The sequence below is a fragment of the Trichomycterus rosablanca genome, chromosome 4, assembly GCF_030014385.1.
Source record: "Trichomycterus rosablanca isolate fTriRos1 chromosome 4, fTriRos1.hap1, whole genome shotgun sequence".
NCBI classification, from domain to species: Eukaryota; Metazoa; Chordata; class Actinopteri; order Siluriformes; family Trichomycteridae; genus Trichomycterus; species Trichomycterus rosablanca.
The window spans coordinates 14,112,724-14,129,054 of NC_085991.1; the positions used below are offsets into that span (position 1 = coordinate 14,112,724).

A 16,331-nucleotide genomic window follows, 5' to 3' on the forward strand; every position below is an offset into this window, starting at 1 on the left:
ATACTTGGATGCTTGGATGCCCATGTATTATAATCATCAATCACTTGGACTTTGTTTAAACTATTTAAACCAAATGTAATTAGTGATTTTAATAATATTAAGTAATTAATCACTTAATTATTAACATCCCTAATACAAATAAAAATACCGGTTGTAACTGCTTGGCATCAATATTAAACTCATCCAAATAATAATATTAAAATAATACATAGGTTATGGATATTATATGGGCCATATAGTGCACATAATAGAAAAAAAATAGCAAAAATAAAATTATATTACTAAAAACCTTAATGTGGTCAAAACATTAAGACAACATTTTCAAATGTAGCTTTGTCAGTGTGTAATAACTAATAATTTTTTTTAATCAGATTTGTTACATTTTGTTAATAAGCTGTTGCAGTCTGTTCGTCTGTTTATCAGTTCATCTTGAAATTCTTCTCTCCTGCAGTAATTGTTTCTGTATTGTACTGATGTTCCATGCAGCTCATCATGTCAGGAAACCCAACAAACTGTAAACAGTAACTGGTACAGAACCTGCTTTTCTCAGAAGAGGGAGCTACAGTATCTGTCTAGCAATTTACCTCCTCGAGCTGCTTTAACATTTCATAGTATTCATTACACTGCAATTGTGTTTATTTGTAAGAGCAATCACTCATCCTTAATTACTAATATTTAACATTATAATCTAAAGTAAAAATCACACAAAATAAACAAACATTAAATTCAGCCTGTTCTAGAGGTTAGAAAACCAAAACAACCTACTAGAACTACTACTAGAATGCTAATTAAAACTTCAAGCACCAGTTACACACAGATACATAATTCAGATGTGTCAGTTAAGTTCAATGTCAAAGACCCTCCAAACTGTTATGTGTAAAACATCTGTCATGGTATGGGTATGCAGCAACGCCCAGCCAGTTTGCTTATGTGAGAAGTACCATTGGTACAGTAGCATACATTTGGATTTAAGAGAGGCATATGCAGCCATCAAAGCAACGTCTTTTTACAAGAAGTCAATGGTTTTGGCTTGACAGTTAAAAATGGTGTTTGTACAATAATTGATATAGCTTGTTAAAAATATTTCTAGTATAGTTGATGTGGCTTTTGTTTACTTACAATGTGCTCAATACAACAACTCATGTAACACATATGCAAGTTTAATTATACATCCAGGAAGAAACTGTGTCACTCTCATGTGGTGCCATGAGGTGGAGCTTCATCATAATGTATGATGCTACCACCACTGTAGAGAAGCATTTACAGAAATATTCTCATACTGATAAACACCCATCATGTTCACCTTTATATTCATGTGTATGTGGATTTCACTAGGTGAGTAAAACTATGTTAACTCATGAAATATGGAAACATTAGTCTGTGATCAGAATGTGATTATGCTCTGTTCTCTATCACAGGTGACTCTACAACAGATCCAATCAAGCCACTTGATCCACATAAAAGTGTAACTGAAGGTGGTACTGTTACTCTGTCCTGCAGCTACAAAGACTTTACTGATAGAGTAAACAATCTGCAGTGGTATCGTCAATATCCAAAATCTAAACCAGAGTTCCTTATTTCCACTCTTCCCTTTGGAGATCCAAGTAAAAACATTCCATTACGTTTGTCTGCTAAAGGTCATCAGGATTTAAAACAAGTGGATCTGAACATCTCCTCTGCTGCAGTATCAAACTCTGTAATATATTACTGTGCTCTGCAGCCCACAGTGACAGGAAACACAGCTGCACTGTACAAAAACCTTAACACAGATGTTTTGGCAGATCGACTAATCAACTTGATAGTTATTTATTGCTCTAGTGTTTATTTCATAACTTTTGGATGTTTTTTTTATAAGTAACATACTTAAATATGGAATTTTACTGCAGTTGTTACTTTTCACATGCCACATTTTATATTTGATGTGGCTTACTGTCATTAAACCTGTTTGTCTAGTCGATCCTCCTCAATGTTTGACATGTTCTTAAATGCCTTTTTGCTCCAAATATTCTAAAAAAAATGTGGGTCTGTATGTTATTGTAGCAGTCTGGATATACATTACAACGATCACAATGCACAAACAACCATGATACACTAGTACACACTAGTACTAACACCACATACACAAACACACACACAGTACTATGACACACTAGTACCAGCACACACACAAACTCCAGTTCTAAATGAACATATCTGGAGTAAATGTAATAATTCAAAGCAAGTTTTAAATAGATATAGTTCAGTATAAGTGTTGTATATGTAAAAGGAAAAGTGATGTAATACAGTGGTGAAATGTCTCCTGTCCCAACCTGGATAAATACATTTATTGAAAAAAAAAGAACAAAAAAAAAAAAAAATAATAATAATAATAATAATAATAATATATATATATATATATATATATATATATATATATATATATTAGGGCTGTCAAACGATTAAAATTTTTAATCGCGATTAATCTCAGAATTTCATATAGTTAATCGCGATTAATCGCATTAAAAAAAAATCTGTGTAAATGTTAGAAAACAAGGATTTTTAAGTGAAATGTTACAATTAAAATGGTGAACACATTTTATGCTAAATGTACTTATGTTAAAAACTGCTGGGACAAGAGAAAACTGTAAGGGAGTTTTATTCACTCACATACTAGGCAGTAAATGTCAGATTGTAGGTTAGAATTTCTCCATCAGCAAACATTGTAGATCAGCGGTGCTTTAGGTGGGATAAGGTGTAGTTATTGTATCAGACTTTTCTGTGGTTGTATCGTGACGATGGTTTGATGGACGTTTCTACACGAAGTGAGTGTGTTTTGACCCTTTGGGGCTTCCATAGTTCATGAACTAACGTGCTCGACTCAGCTTTCCGGTATTCGGTACAGAAGAAGAAGTTAATTAAGTGTAATAAAGTGTTCTGCTCCCGACAACTTGTGAATATAGCGTGTATTTATTTCTTTATTATGCAAGTGCATCACTACCACGATCGGTTACATTATGTTAACAAACCGCAAATGAAAAACGGTGGCAAGTCCGACATTAAAACGTTTGTTCTACCAGTCAAGTGTCAACATGAACTAGAATTTGCGTTAATGGCACTAATTTTTTTAATCGCGTTAAATTGAGGTCGCGTTAATGCGTTATTATCGCGTTAACTTCGACAGCCCTAATATATATATATATATATACAGTATATTTATATTTTTTATTCTGTCAGAAAAAGTTGGGACAGTATGGAAAATCCAAATAAAATAAAAATGCAGAGTTCCTTACATTTAATTTGACTTTTATTTGATTGCAGACAGTTTGAACTCAGGATATTCCATGTTGTCCGGTCAACTTCATTTCATTTGTTAATATACTTCCATTCCTGCATTTCAGACCTGCAACACATTCCAAAAAAAGTTGGGACAGGGCAATTTACGGCTAGTAATGAGGATTTGGGGTTGTATTTAAACAAACTGCATGTAGGGATATATGCTCTGTGCATTATCCATGAATATTGTTTGATTTATTATAACATTTTCTGTCCCTCATTAAAAAATGTTTTTGGTTATACAGTCGGGAGCCTGTCTAGGCTGTTGGTGATTATGCACTGTTATGGATGATAGCGAGTAACCACATATAACCATGTGAGAGTGAGTTGGGTACAATGCACATAATGGGTGTGTTCAAAAACCTAGGGAGCTGCCTTGCTGTCTTACTGTCTCCATAGGCAGCTTCCTCAGTAGAGAGGATACTAATAAGTCATTGACTTATAAGGCAGGTTATTCGAACGCGCTACTTAGACAGCGATTCCATTGGATTTCGCATTTAGCATATTGCCATTAAAACCAATGGATTGAGGTAGCACAACACGCTAACATGTCAATATAGCATCTTCCTTCATGTACCGATAACGGTTACATTTACTTACAAGCCTGAACTTGCAAATAAAAACACTCGGTACAAGTTTATACAAGTTAAAAATCAGTAATATTTTATTTACGTTTGAAAATAACTTCCTTTGTTTGTCTGCACCGTCAGCCATGTTTATTTTTCTGTGAGAGAAGAGCACCCGACCCGCAATGAATTCTGGGATTGCCTTGATCACTAAGGCAGCATCGGATGCTCACTCATTCTTGAGCCAAAATAACATTGAAATATTAAGATGCCTCAGAAGTGAGGATATTAAGGCATCTAGGATTTCGAACTATTCATATTTCATACATCTAGATGCATCTGTTTCCAACATCTTAGTAAGTAATCCATGCCAAGAAGAACTAAGACTCTTTTAAAAGCAGAGGGAGATCCTACACAGTATTAGTATAGTGTTCTCAAAAAGTGTTAAGTGAGTTAATACAGTTAATAAAAATATATAATTAATCATTAGTGTTTCAGATGCAAATGATGCACTCAGGTATGTTGACAGGGGGGTTGGACATAATTCATGACCAATCAAATAAGTGTTTCTGTTTGCATAAAAGCTTGTCTGTTTGGCTGCCCAACACCAAATAAATACCTAAAGAAACATCTCCAAGTAGTTGGATCATGAAACATCAAGCTCAGACTTTAAGTTTCTTCCTATTTTAGTAACATACAGTCATGTGAGAAAGTTAGGACACCCCATGAAAAACTTTGTCTTTTTGAACATATTTAAACATATGAACATTTGAGCTTCATTTAAACAGTACTGAGAGATTGAGCTCATATAACTAAACAACATAAATGTTAAAAATTACTTTTAAACACAAGTAAAATGTAATGAACAAAAATGGCAATTTATTGTGAGGAAAAAGTTAGGACACCCCCACATTTATTACTACTTAAAATGTCTAAAATTAGAATCAGATGCACCACATCAGCTGTAATGATTAGACCATCATTAGAGGACACTGGAGTTTTATTTAAACCTCAGACATTAGTTTAGTTTGCTCTTGATTGTTGAAGTAAGTGTTATTACCATGGTGAGATCTAAAGAGCTCTCTAAGGCCTTCAGAAAGAAGGTTGTAGATGCATATGAGTCTGGGAAGGCATTTAAAACTATCTCAAAACAATTAGAAATCAGCCAATCCACTGTCCGGAAAATAATTTACAACTGCCAACATGATCAGGTCAGGCCATTCTAGCAAGTTCAGCCCAAGAGTAGACCACAAGAAGTGTAAAGAAGTCTCCAATAATGCTACAATGTCATCACAGGACCTACAGGTAGCTCTTGCCACAGTTGATGTCAAGGTACATGCATCAACAACCCCTGGCAAAAATTATGGAATCACCACTCTTGGAAGATGTTCTGTCAATTGTTTAATTTTGTAGAAAAAAAATAAATCACAGACATGCCACAAAACTATAATTTTTCAAAATGTCAACCTTCTGGCATTAAGAAACAATAAAAAAAAGAAACAAATATAATAGTTGTGGTCAGTCACAATTGCTTTTTTTAGATTAAGTAGAGGAAAAAAATATGGAATCACTCAAATCTGAGGAAAAAATTATGGAATCACTCTGTAATTTGCAGTTTAAAAACAAAACATCTGCAGCAGATTAGATTTGCTAATTATTCTTCAGTTTAAAAAGAGTGCTTACACCTCGGAGAGCTGTTGCACAAAGCAGATTGTCATGAATCATGGTTCCAACACAAGATATGTCAGTTGAAACAAATGAGAGGATTATAAAACTCCTTCAAGAAGATAAATCATTGTGGAATGTCGCAAAATATGTTGGTGGTTCCCAGTAAGCTGTGTTTAAAATCTGGACCAAGTACAAACAAAATGGGAAGGTTGTAAAAGGGAAGCATACTGGTAGACCAAGTAAGACATCAAAGCATCAAGATAGAAAACTTAAAGCAGTATGTCTTGAAAACAGAAAATGCACAACAAAACAAATGAGAAACAAGTGGCCGGAAAGTGGAGTCAATGTCTGTGACTGAACTGTAAGAAATCACCTAAAAGAAATGGGATTTACATACAGAAAAGCCAAACAAAAGCCATCATTAACACCTAAAAAGAAAAGAACAAGGTTAAAGTAGGCTAAAGAAAAGCAACCGTGGACTGTGGGTGACTGGATAAAAGTGATCTTCAGTGATGAATCGCGAATCTGCATTGGGCAAGGTGATGATGCTGGAACTTTTGTTTGGTGTCTGTCCAATGAAATTTATGAAGATAACTGCCTAAAGAAAACATGTTAATTTCCACAGTTGTTGATGATATGGGCCTGCATGTCGGGTAAAGGCACAGGGGAGATGGTCTTCAATAAATGCCAAAGTCCACATTGAAATTTTGGACGCTTTTCTTATTCCATCAGTTGAAAGGATGTTTGGTGATGATGACTTCATTTTTCAAGATGATAATGCATCTTGCCATAGGGCAAAGGACGTGAAAACTTTCCTTCAAGAAAACATATAATGTCAATGGCATGGCCTGCAAATAGTCCGGATCTCAATCCATTTGAAAATCTCTGGTGGAAATTGAAGAAAATGGTCAATGACAAGGTTCCAACCTGCAAAGCTGATCTGGCAACAGCAATAAGAGACAGTTGAAGGCAGATTGATGAAGAATACTGTTTGTCATTAGTTAACTCCATGCCTCAGAGAGTTTAAACCATTATAAAAGCCAGAGGTGGTGCAACAAAGTAATAATGGTGCAGTGTTTTCTAATGATTCCATAATTTTTTCCTCAGATTTGAGTGATTCCATATTTTTTTCCTCTACTTGATCTAAAAAAAAGCAATTGTGACTGACCACAACTATTATATTTATTTCTTTTTTTATTGTTTCTTAATGCCAGAGGGTTGACAGTTTGATAAATGATAGTTTTGTGGCATGTCTGTGATTTATTTTTTTTCTACAAAATTAAACAATTGAAAGAACATCTTCCAAGAGTGGTGATTCCATAATTTTTGCCAGGGGTTGTACCATCAGAAAGAGACTGCACACATTTTGATTTTCATGGGAGGTGAGCAAGGAGGAAACCCTTGCTGTCAAAAAAACATCAGGGCAAGACTAAAGTTTACCAGAGAGCACCTAGACAAAGACCAGGGCTTCTAAACAATGTGCTTTGGACAGATGAATCCAAAGTTGAATTATTTGGGCTCAGAAACAGAAGACATGTTTGGCGCAAACCAAACACAGCATTTGAGCACAAGAACCTCATACCAACTGTGAAGTATGGAGGTGGAAATGTCATGGTTCGGGGCTGCTTTGCAGCAGCAGGGCCTGGCAAGCTCTCCATTATAGAATTCACTATGAATTCTTTACTGTATCCAAGGGTGCTTGAGGAAAATGTAAGACCATCTGTCTAAATACTGAAGCTGAAGCGGAGGTGGACCATACAACATAACAACGACCCAAAACATTCCAGTAAATCCACCAAGGAATGAATCAAAAAAAGAAATTGAGAGTTCTGGAATGGCTCAAAAGACAGAAATGGGGAGTTCTGGAATGGCCATGTCAAAGCCCAGATTTTACACTTTCTATAGTTTAAGAAAATGTTGGAAGAGCTGAAAAAGAAATGTTTAGTTAAATAAATTATATATATTACTATGCATATGGTTGTAAAATATCCTACCACTCTGCTTCAGTTAAGAATTTTTTTGTATGCAACATTTTTGAATAGTTGCACATTTCATGCTGACACAGAAAAACATGTAAACTCCACACAGAAAAGACCCTGGACAAAAGTTCACCCAGTCGGGGAATCAAGCCCAGGTCCATCTTACTGTAAGACAACAGTTCTACCCACTGTAATGAGGAATATTGTCGCTCTTTTGACTCCAGAACAAATTTCATTAATATTGGAATGCAGTAAAAAGCCCTGAATGGTTTGGTGTGGGATGTTGGTGACTGATAAACCAGCAGGTTATACACCCATTGTTTGACTTTTGTTTCAGTATTTTGTTGCTGAAAGCTTACAGGAGCTCATGTTTAGAGCACGTTTATAAATACTGGTAAATACTAGTCATTATGATTCTCACTTACTTGAGCTCATTTTGGTTGTTCCTAATCACTGTTCATAGTTGTTAATTAATTATCACTAATCATTATGTAATTGGGTTCGCTCATTTGGGGTCTCTGTAAAGCTTTTTTGTGACACCATTAAAAATGTTAAGAACGTATTTCAATTTCCATTGTTATCAAACTAATTTAAAAGCCAAACATAAAGAAAGAGTTTTGAGAATACTGACTGACAGCCAACTAACTCCAAAAGTCTCCAGCAGTGTCTTAGTAAACAACTGATACTGAAATTGTGGATGTGTGTAGTTGTGCTGTAGCTTCTGCACTTCCTGTGTGTGGCTTCCTAGAGACGTATGTGATAAGTTTTATTCAGCACTACTAGACTATTAGAGTGCTCACAGAGCCGTGTTCAGAAATGTCTCAACCAGGCAACTTATTTCATGTTGGTAGATACATAACACTGATTCTCACTGTAGCATCAGGTAATATTAAAATATATATTTATTTATATAAAAGTTATTGATTTATTACATTGTGTTTACAATGTAAATTATTGAAATAAATTTCACATTATTTCTTTTTATTTTTCTCTCTTTACAACAGGTGGTTTTGCAGATGAAATTGGGCCAGTAGAGGACAACATTGTTGTAAAAGAAACAGAAACTGTTACTCTACAATGTTCATATCAGTCAAATAAAAGTCAAAGTAAATGTATTTGCATTTTCCATGCTGTCCCATCTTTTTCTGATTTGGGGTTGTATGAAAATAACCATATGGTATATTCAAATTAAAATAGGATAAATTAAAATTTTAAATGTTATAATACAAGCTCCATTTCTATAAAAGTTGGGACATTTTGTAAAATGTGACAAAGTAAGAATCTGTGATTTGGTGATGAATCTTTATTTAAATGACAAAGGAGCAAAAAAAATACTCTCATTGGTTGATTAAATTGTATGAATATTAACACATGTTGAATTTAGTGCCTGCAACACTGTAATAAAGTTGGGACAAAAGCAAAATCACTGAAAATTAAAAAAAATTTTTAAGTAACATTGTATGAATACATTCCACAATAAGCAGAGTAACTGGTAACAGGTAAGCATATCATTATGAAGTTTATCCACCAAAGTCAGCAAAGTTTTTGCAAGCAAAGATGGGTCGTGGACTACCACTTTGTGGTAAATAATTGTTAATCATTATAAAAATAACATTTCTCAAGAACAGATTGCAATGGCTTTTAATTATCATCTGTACATACATTCTAAATATAATCTTTTTCAGATCTGTCTCCTATTGTAAATACATGCTGCATCATGAAGAGGTTGATCAGTCTACACTGACCACAGACTGAAGTCTTGTATTAAGCAAAACATAATAAGTGAAAATACAGTGGTACCTTGAAACTCCACGTCAGTTGGTTCTGGGATTGGCGTCGAGTTTAAAAGGCGTTGAGTTTCAAGATATTTCTTTTCATAAGGGTATATAGGAAACCTGTTAATGTGTTCCATGGTGCTGTGGAAGTGCATATATTTTAGGCTAATGTAAAATAATGGGGTTGTTTTTGACACTTACACACTGAAAATAACACAAATATAATTTAACAACACTAAAATACAATTGAAAACAGTTTTGAAAACTTTACTGCTTTATTGTTTCCTTATGCTTCTTAATCGTGGAGATGCTTGATCTTGAAATACCGTATTCCATTCAGTAAAGGCGCAGTCACATGAGAAGTGACAAAATAGCTTTTGCACTGGTGGTGCCATTGTTTAGCGTTAAATATAGCGTTAAGATAAGCGTTTTAGAATCCAGATAAACACAGATACATGTGGAGCTTTTAGAGTGAATTTGACGGTTATTCCACACAAATTAAGATCCGTCCCATATTCACACTTTGATGATGTTTTACCGCACCACTCAAGCCGGTAAAAAATTTAATTATTATTTTTTATTTTTTTTAAAAGCTGAACATGTTGAGTTTAAGGGTACACATTTCTTGACAAGGAGCATCAAGTTTTAAAGATTTTGAGTTTAGGGAATAACACTTGGATACTTGGATGCCCCTGTATTATAATCATCAATCACTTGGACTTTGTTTCAACTATTTAAACAAAATTTAATTAGTGATTTTAATTATATTAAGTAATTAATCACTTAATTATTAACATCCCTAATACAAATAAAAATACCGGTTGTAACTGCTTGGCACTACCAATATTAAACTCATCCGAATAATAATATTAAAATAATACATAGGTTATGGATATTATATAGGCCATATAATGCACTTCTGCTGATTAAATAAATAAATAAAAATAGCAAAAATAAAATGATATTACTAAAAACCTTAATGTGGTCAAAACATTAAGACATTTTCAATTGTAGCTTTGTCAGAGTGGACTAGGCTACTTACAAAAAACTAATAACTAATACTTTATCAAATTTGATACCTATGCCAGGAAACCCAACAAACTTTGTAAACAGTAACTGGTACAGAACCTGCTTTTCTCAGAAGAGGGAGCTACAGTATCTGTCTAGCAATTTACCTTCTAAATCTTTTTAAGATGTCAAGCTGCTTTAACATTTCTTAGTATTCATTACTGCAATTGTGTTTATTTGTAAGACTCATCACTCATGCTAAAAATACTAATATTTAACATTATAATCTAAAGTAAAAATCACACAAAATGAACAAACATTAAATTCAGCCTGTTCTAGAGGTTAGAAAACCAGAACAACCTGCTGGAACTTAAAATGCTCGTTAAAACATCTCGCTTTTCTTAAAAAGCACCAGTTACACACAGATACATCATTCAGATGTGTCAGTTAAGTTCACTGTCAAAGACCCTCCAAACTGTTATTAGCAAAACATCTGTCATGGTATGGGTATGCAGCAACGCCCAAGCCAATTTGCTCATGTAAGAAGATATCATTGGTACAGGGGCATACATTAGGATTTTAGAGAGGCATATACAGCCATCAAACCAACGTCTTTTTACAAGAAGTCAATGGTTTTGGCTTGATGGTTGTCTACACATACATGATTGGCTATGTCCGAAGGGACAGTGGCCAAAGCCCTGTGGTTTGTGGCATGTCCAGGATATTTCTGCCCTGCACACTGTGTTTCCAGGTGGAACCAGACCTGTCATGACTCTGACCAGGTTAAAACAGGTGATGACAAAAAATGAAATAAAATAGATGAATAAATTAGTCAAACTGTTTATTCGGAAATGGTGTTTGTACAATAACTGATGTAGCTTGTTGCAGATTTAAACACATACTGTACATACAAAATATTTCTAGTATAGTTGATGTGGCTTGTGTTTACTTACAATGTGCTCAATACAACAACTCATGTAACACATACACAACTTTACTTATAAACCAGAAAGAAACTGTGTCACTCTCATGTGCTGCCATGAGGTGGAGCTTCATCATAATGTATGATGCTACCACCACTGTAAAGAAGCATTTACAGAAATATTCTCATACTGATACACACCCATCATGTTCACCTTTATATTCATGTGTATGTGGATTTCACTAGGTGAGTAAAAACCATGTTCACTTATGAAATATGGAAACAGTCTGTGATAAGAATGTGATTATGCTCTGTTCTCTATCACTTGATCCACATAAAAGTGTAACTGAAGGTGATACTGTTACTCTGTCCTGCAGCTACAAAGACTTCACTGATACAGTTGTTGTCTGCAGTGGTACCGTCAATATCCAAAATCTAAAGCAGAGTTCCTTCTATCCACTCTTCCCTTTGGAGATCCAAGTGAAAACATTACATTACGTTTGTCTGCTAAAGGTCATCAGGATTTAAAACAAGTGGATCTGAACATCTCCTCTGCTGCAGTATCAGACTCTGTAATATATTACTGTGCACTGACGCCCACAGTGACAGGAAACACAGCTGCACTGTACAAAAACTTCAACACAGATGTTTTGGCAGATTCACTACTCTACATTTTTTTTTTTTTGTTCTAGCATTTAGATTATAGTGTTTTTTAAATAATTTTTTATTATTATTATTTTTACAAATAATACTTAAATATGGAATTGTATTGCAGTTGCAATTTTAGCACATGCCACGTTTGATGGTTTTTGTTGTTTGTTTTTTGCTATATGTATAACTATACATTTATTGTCATTAAACCTGTTTGTACAGACCAAGGGTCGGCAACCCGCGGCTCATTCATCCTTATACTGCGGCTCCGCATGGCTTGGGAAAATAAATTATAAGTAATTAATTGAAGTGTATTTTATTTGTGTTAGTTCTTTTTTTAAATTGTAGTTCTAAATTGGAAGATTATTGTGATTCTTAAATATAAAAATAAAATTATATGTTATTATTTTTCGTCGCTCAAAATAACCGTCACACTCTCGGAAGCCGGTATACCCGCCAAAGACTGGACAAATTCGTGTTTGAAACATGGAATGCCATCCCCGACACCTACATAAACATGAAGAAATATGCATTTGGAGTCCTGTCGATCTTCGGATCCACATATGTATGTGAGCAGCTATTCTCCACCATTAACTATGTTAAAAACAAACACCGCTCACGCCTCACAGACGGCAGCTTACAGTCCTGCGTAAAGATGAAAGTGACTTCGTACAGCCCCGATTTGCAGAGGTTCAGCAGCAGAAGTCCCATTAACCAGGTAAAATAAATATTTATGCAGATATTTTGAAAATATTTATTTTTCATTGTTTAGTGGCATAGTGTTTTTTTCCAATGTATTTTTTAAATTCAGGTCAAGGCTCCGCTACACGCTCCGAAAGCCCAAAGGCGATATAAGGATGACGGCTCACTGCATTTTTTGTTTGCTACATGGATAATTAAAGTTCAGCTTTTTAATTCATTTGAAAGAGACCTTCAAATCTGCGTGTTTTTTTATTATTATTTTTTTAAGAGTTCAAAATGTGTTCATTACATAAATTTTTTTTTTTTTTTTGTAGCACTTCATGGCTTTCATAAGCAACACACTGTAGTTGTTTATACAAAGCGTAAAGGTAAAAAAACAATATATACAGTGTTATCTTCATTTTAGATGTCAAAAAGTATTTGCGGCTGCAGTGTTTTCTTTTCCGTGGAAACTGGGTCCAAATGGCTCTTTGGGTGTTAAAGGTTGCCGACCCCTGGTATAGACCATCCTAGTCAATCCTCCTCAATGTTCTACTTCTTTATGATGCTTCTTTCAATGTTTGACTGATTCTTTTAAATGCTTCCTTATGTTATTGTAGCAGTCTGGCTATACACTACAGCTATCACAATACACACACAACCATGATACACTAGTTAAATATAATATATACAGTGGGGTCAAAAAGTATTTAGTCAGCCACTGATTGTGCAGGTTCTCCTACTTAGAAATATGAGAGAGGTCTGTAATTTTCATCATAGGTACACTTCAACTATAAGAGACAAAATGAGAAAAAAAAATCCAGGAAATCACATTGTAGGATTTTTAAAGAATTTATTTGTAAATTATGGTGGAAAATAAGTATTTGGTCAATAACAAACAAGCAAGATTTCTGGCTCTCACAGACCTGTAACTTCTTCTTTAAGAAGCTCTTCTGTCCTCCACTCGTTACCTGTATTAATGGCACCTGTTTGACCTCGTTATCTGTATAAAAGACACCTGTCCACAGCCTCAAACAGTCAGAATCCAAATTCAAACATGGCCAAGACCAAAGAGCTGTCGAAGGACACCAGGAAGAAAATTGTAGACCTGCACCAGGCTGGGAAGAGTGAATCTACAATAGGCAAGCAGGTTGGTGTGAATAAATCAACTGTGGGAGCAATTGTAAGAAAATGGAAGACATACAAGACCATTGATAATCTCCCTCAATCTGGGACCCCACGCAAGATCTCATCCCGTGGGGTCAAAATGATCATAAGAACGGTGAGCAAAAATCCCAGAACTACACGGAGGGACCTGATGAATGACCTGGAGAGAGCTGGGACCAAAGTAACAAAGGCTACCATCAGTAACACACTACGCCGAGAGGGACTCAAATCCTGTAGTGCCAGGCATGTCCCCCTGCTTAAGCCAGTACATGTCCAGGCCCGTCTGAAGTTTGCCAGAGAGCATATGGATGATCCAGAAGAGGATTGGGAGAATATCATGTGGTCAGATGAAACTATTTGGTAAAAACTCAACTCGTCGTGTTTGGAGGAAGAAGAATGATGAGTTGCATCCCAAGAACACCATACCTACTGTGAAGCATGGGGGTGGAAACATCATGTTTTGGGGCTGTTTTTCTGCAAAGGGGACAGGACGACTGATCCGTGTTAAGGGAAGAATGAACGGGGCCATGTATCGTGAGATTTTAAGCCAAAACCTCCTTCCATCAGTGAGAGCATTGAAGATGGAACGTGGGTCTTCCAGCATGACAATGATCCCAAACACACCGCTCGGGCAACGAAGGATTGGCTCCGTAAAAAGCATTTCATGGTCCTGGAGTGGCCTAGCCAGTCTCCAGACCTCAACCGCATAGAAAATTTGTGGAGTCCGTGTTGCCCAGCGACAGCCCCAAAACATCACTGCTCTAGAGGAGATCTGCATGGAAGAATGGGCCAAAATACCAGCTACAGTGTGTGCAAACCTGGTGAAGACTTACAGGAAACGTTTGACCTCTGTCATTGCCAATAAAGGTTATGTTACAAAGTATTGAGTTGAACTTTTGTTTTTGACCAAATACTTATTTTCCACTATAATTTACAAATAAATTCTTTAAAAATCCTACTATGTTATTTCCTGAATTTTTTTTTCTCATTTTGTCTCTCATAGTTGAAGTGTACCTATGATGAAAATTCCTCTCTCATCTTTCTAAGTAGGAGAACTTGCACAATCAGTGGCTGACTAAATACTTTTTGACCCCACTGTAAATACCTGGGTTTAATGTTAGACAGTTCTTTGACATTTAAGGCTCATATTACTCAGCTCACAAAGAAACTAAAGGTTAAATTAGGCTTTTATTTTAGAAATAAATCATGTTTATCCTTTCAAGCAAAGAAAAAGCTTGTCTGTGCTACTTTTTTACCAGAAATTGATTATGGAGTTGTAATTGCGGCCTGTGGTAGCCTAGTGGGTAGGGCTTTGGGCTATCAACCGGAAGATTGGCGGTTCAAATCCAGGCTCTGCTATGTAGCCACTGTTGGGTCCTTGAGCAAGGCCCTTAACCCTGTCTGCTCCAGGGGCGCCGTAAGTTGGCTGACCCTGCGCTCTGACCCCAGCTTCCAACACCAGCTGGGATATGCGAAGAAAGAATTTCATTGTACTGTACATCTGTATATGTATATATGACAAATAAAGGATATCTTTCTTTCTTTCTTTCTTTATATGTATGCACCCATATCTTATCTACGTTCACTTGACACTGTTTATCATAGTGCACTGAGATTCATTACTAAGTGTATGTTTCTTACTCATCATTGTGTTCTTTATGAAAAAGCACCTCTGTCCTCATTAGCCACGCGAAGACTAATCCATTGGTACACTTTTATTTATAAGTCTATTCTAGGTTTATTACCTTCTTACTTATGCAATTTTATAAATCGTAAAGAACCTGGAAATTACTGTCTGCGCTCTCACACTTTGTATCTTCTTAAGGTTCCCTTGGCACGAACTAAATTAGGGAAACAGGCTTTTAATTATGCTACACCATCAGACTGGAATATACTGCAGAATGTTTTAAAATGGCAGGATTTGGTGAATTTAAGTAATTTTAAAAACATGCTTTTGAAAATGGATATAGGAAAAACGGTTTGTAATTGTTTTAAATGATCATTGTATTGTCTATATTATGTATACATGTTTGTTTTATGTTGTTTGTGTAGGTGTAACTATGTATTATGCTGCTGCTTATCTTGGCCAGGACTCTCCTGCAAATGAGATTGTAAATCTCAGTGAGGTTAAATTTCTGGTTAAATAAAAGAAAATAAAAATGCAGCATAAATTTTATATGTGGGTGTATTTGTAAAAATACATTTGTCATTTGCTGTTTTCAGCTCAGTAGTCTAACAGGTCTTGTTCTACAACCTTTTGGTTTTTTTTTTAAACAACAAGAATTAGACTAACCGATTGAGTGTAAGCCGTTAGTGTCGTAGTTGATCATTTGTCCCGATGACAAAGTCAATTTTTTTCGTTGATTTGATTTGTTGAAAATCTGGTCAAATTCTGCAACCGGATGGGAGATTTTACCAACAAGTCTCTCTGTAGAGGTAGTCAAGAGCAGATACCCTACAGCTTCCACCTGCTTTGAGACCTTGCACATTCCAGGGCATTACAAGGTTTACACATCTTTTCAGAGTAACATGCTGGCCTGTATTTTCACTTGGCAGACAGGATTTGGACTTGTGTGAGTGACATGTTGGCCTGTAAGTTTGA

General features: G+C 35.5%; 1 protein-coding gene across 1 annotated transcript; it reads left to right on the top strand.

Annotated features, from left to right (window-relative positions):
* The first annotated feature begins 1,295 nt into the window (after positions 1-1,295).
* On the top strand, positions 1,296-12,930 carry LOC134311836 (uncharacterized). The gene is made up of 5 exons (XM_062993503.1): positions 1,296-1,335; positions 1,419-1,801; positions 12,459-12,599; positions 12,693-12,782; positions 12,898-12,930. Exons 1-5 carry the CDS (start codon positions 1,296-1,298, stop codon positions 12,928-12,930), a joined length of 687 nt encoding a protein of 228 aa, XP_062849573.1.
* Positions 12,931-16,331: the final 3,401 nt, after the last annotated feature.

What these genes read in the sequence shown, in the direction of transcription:
- LOC134311836 (XM_062993503.1), top strand. Translation starts at nt 1,296, where the DNA reads ATGTTCACCTTTATATTCATGTGTATGTGGATTTCACTAG. An exon ending in ATCGACTAATCAACTTGATA is followed by an intron (nt 1,802 to 12,458) that starts GTTATTTATTGC and finishes GTATGTGAGCAG; the next exon opens with CTATTCTCCACCATTAACTA. An exon ending in GCAGAAGTCCCATTAACCAG is followed by an intron (nt 12,600 to 12,692) that starts GTAAAATAAATA and finishes TTTTAAATTCAG; the next exon opens with GTCAAGGCTCCGCTACACGC.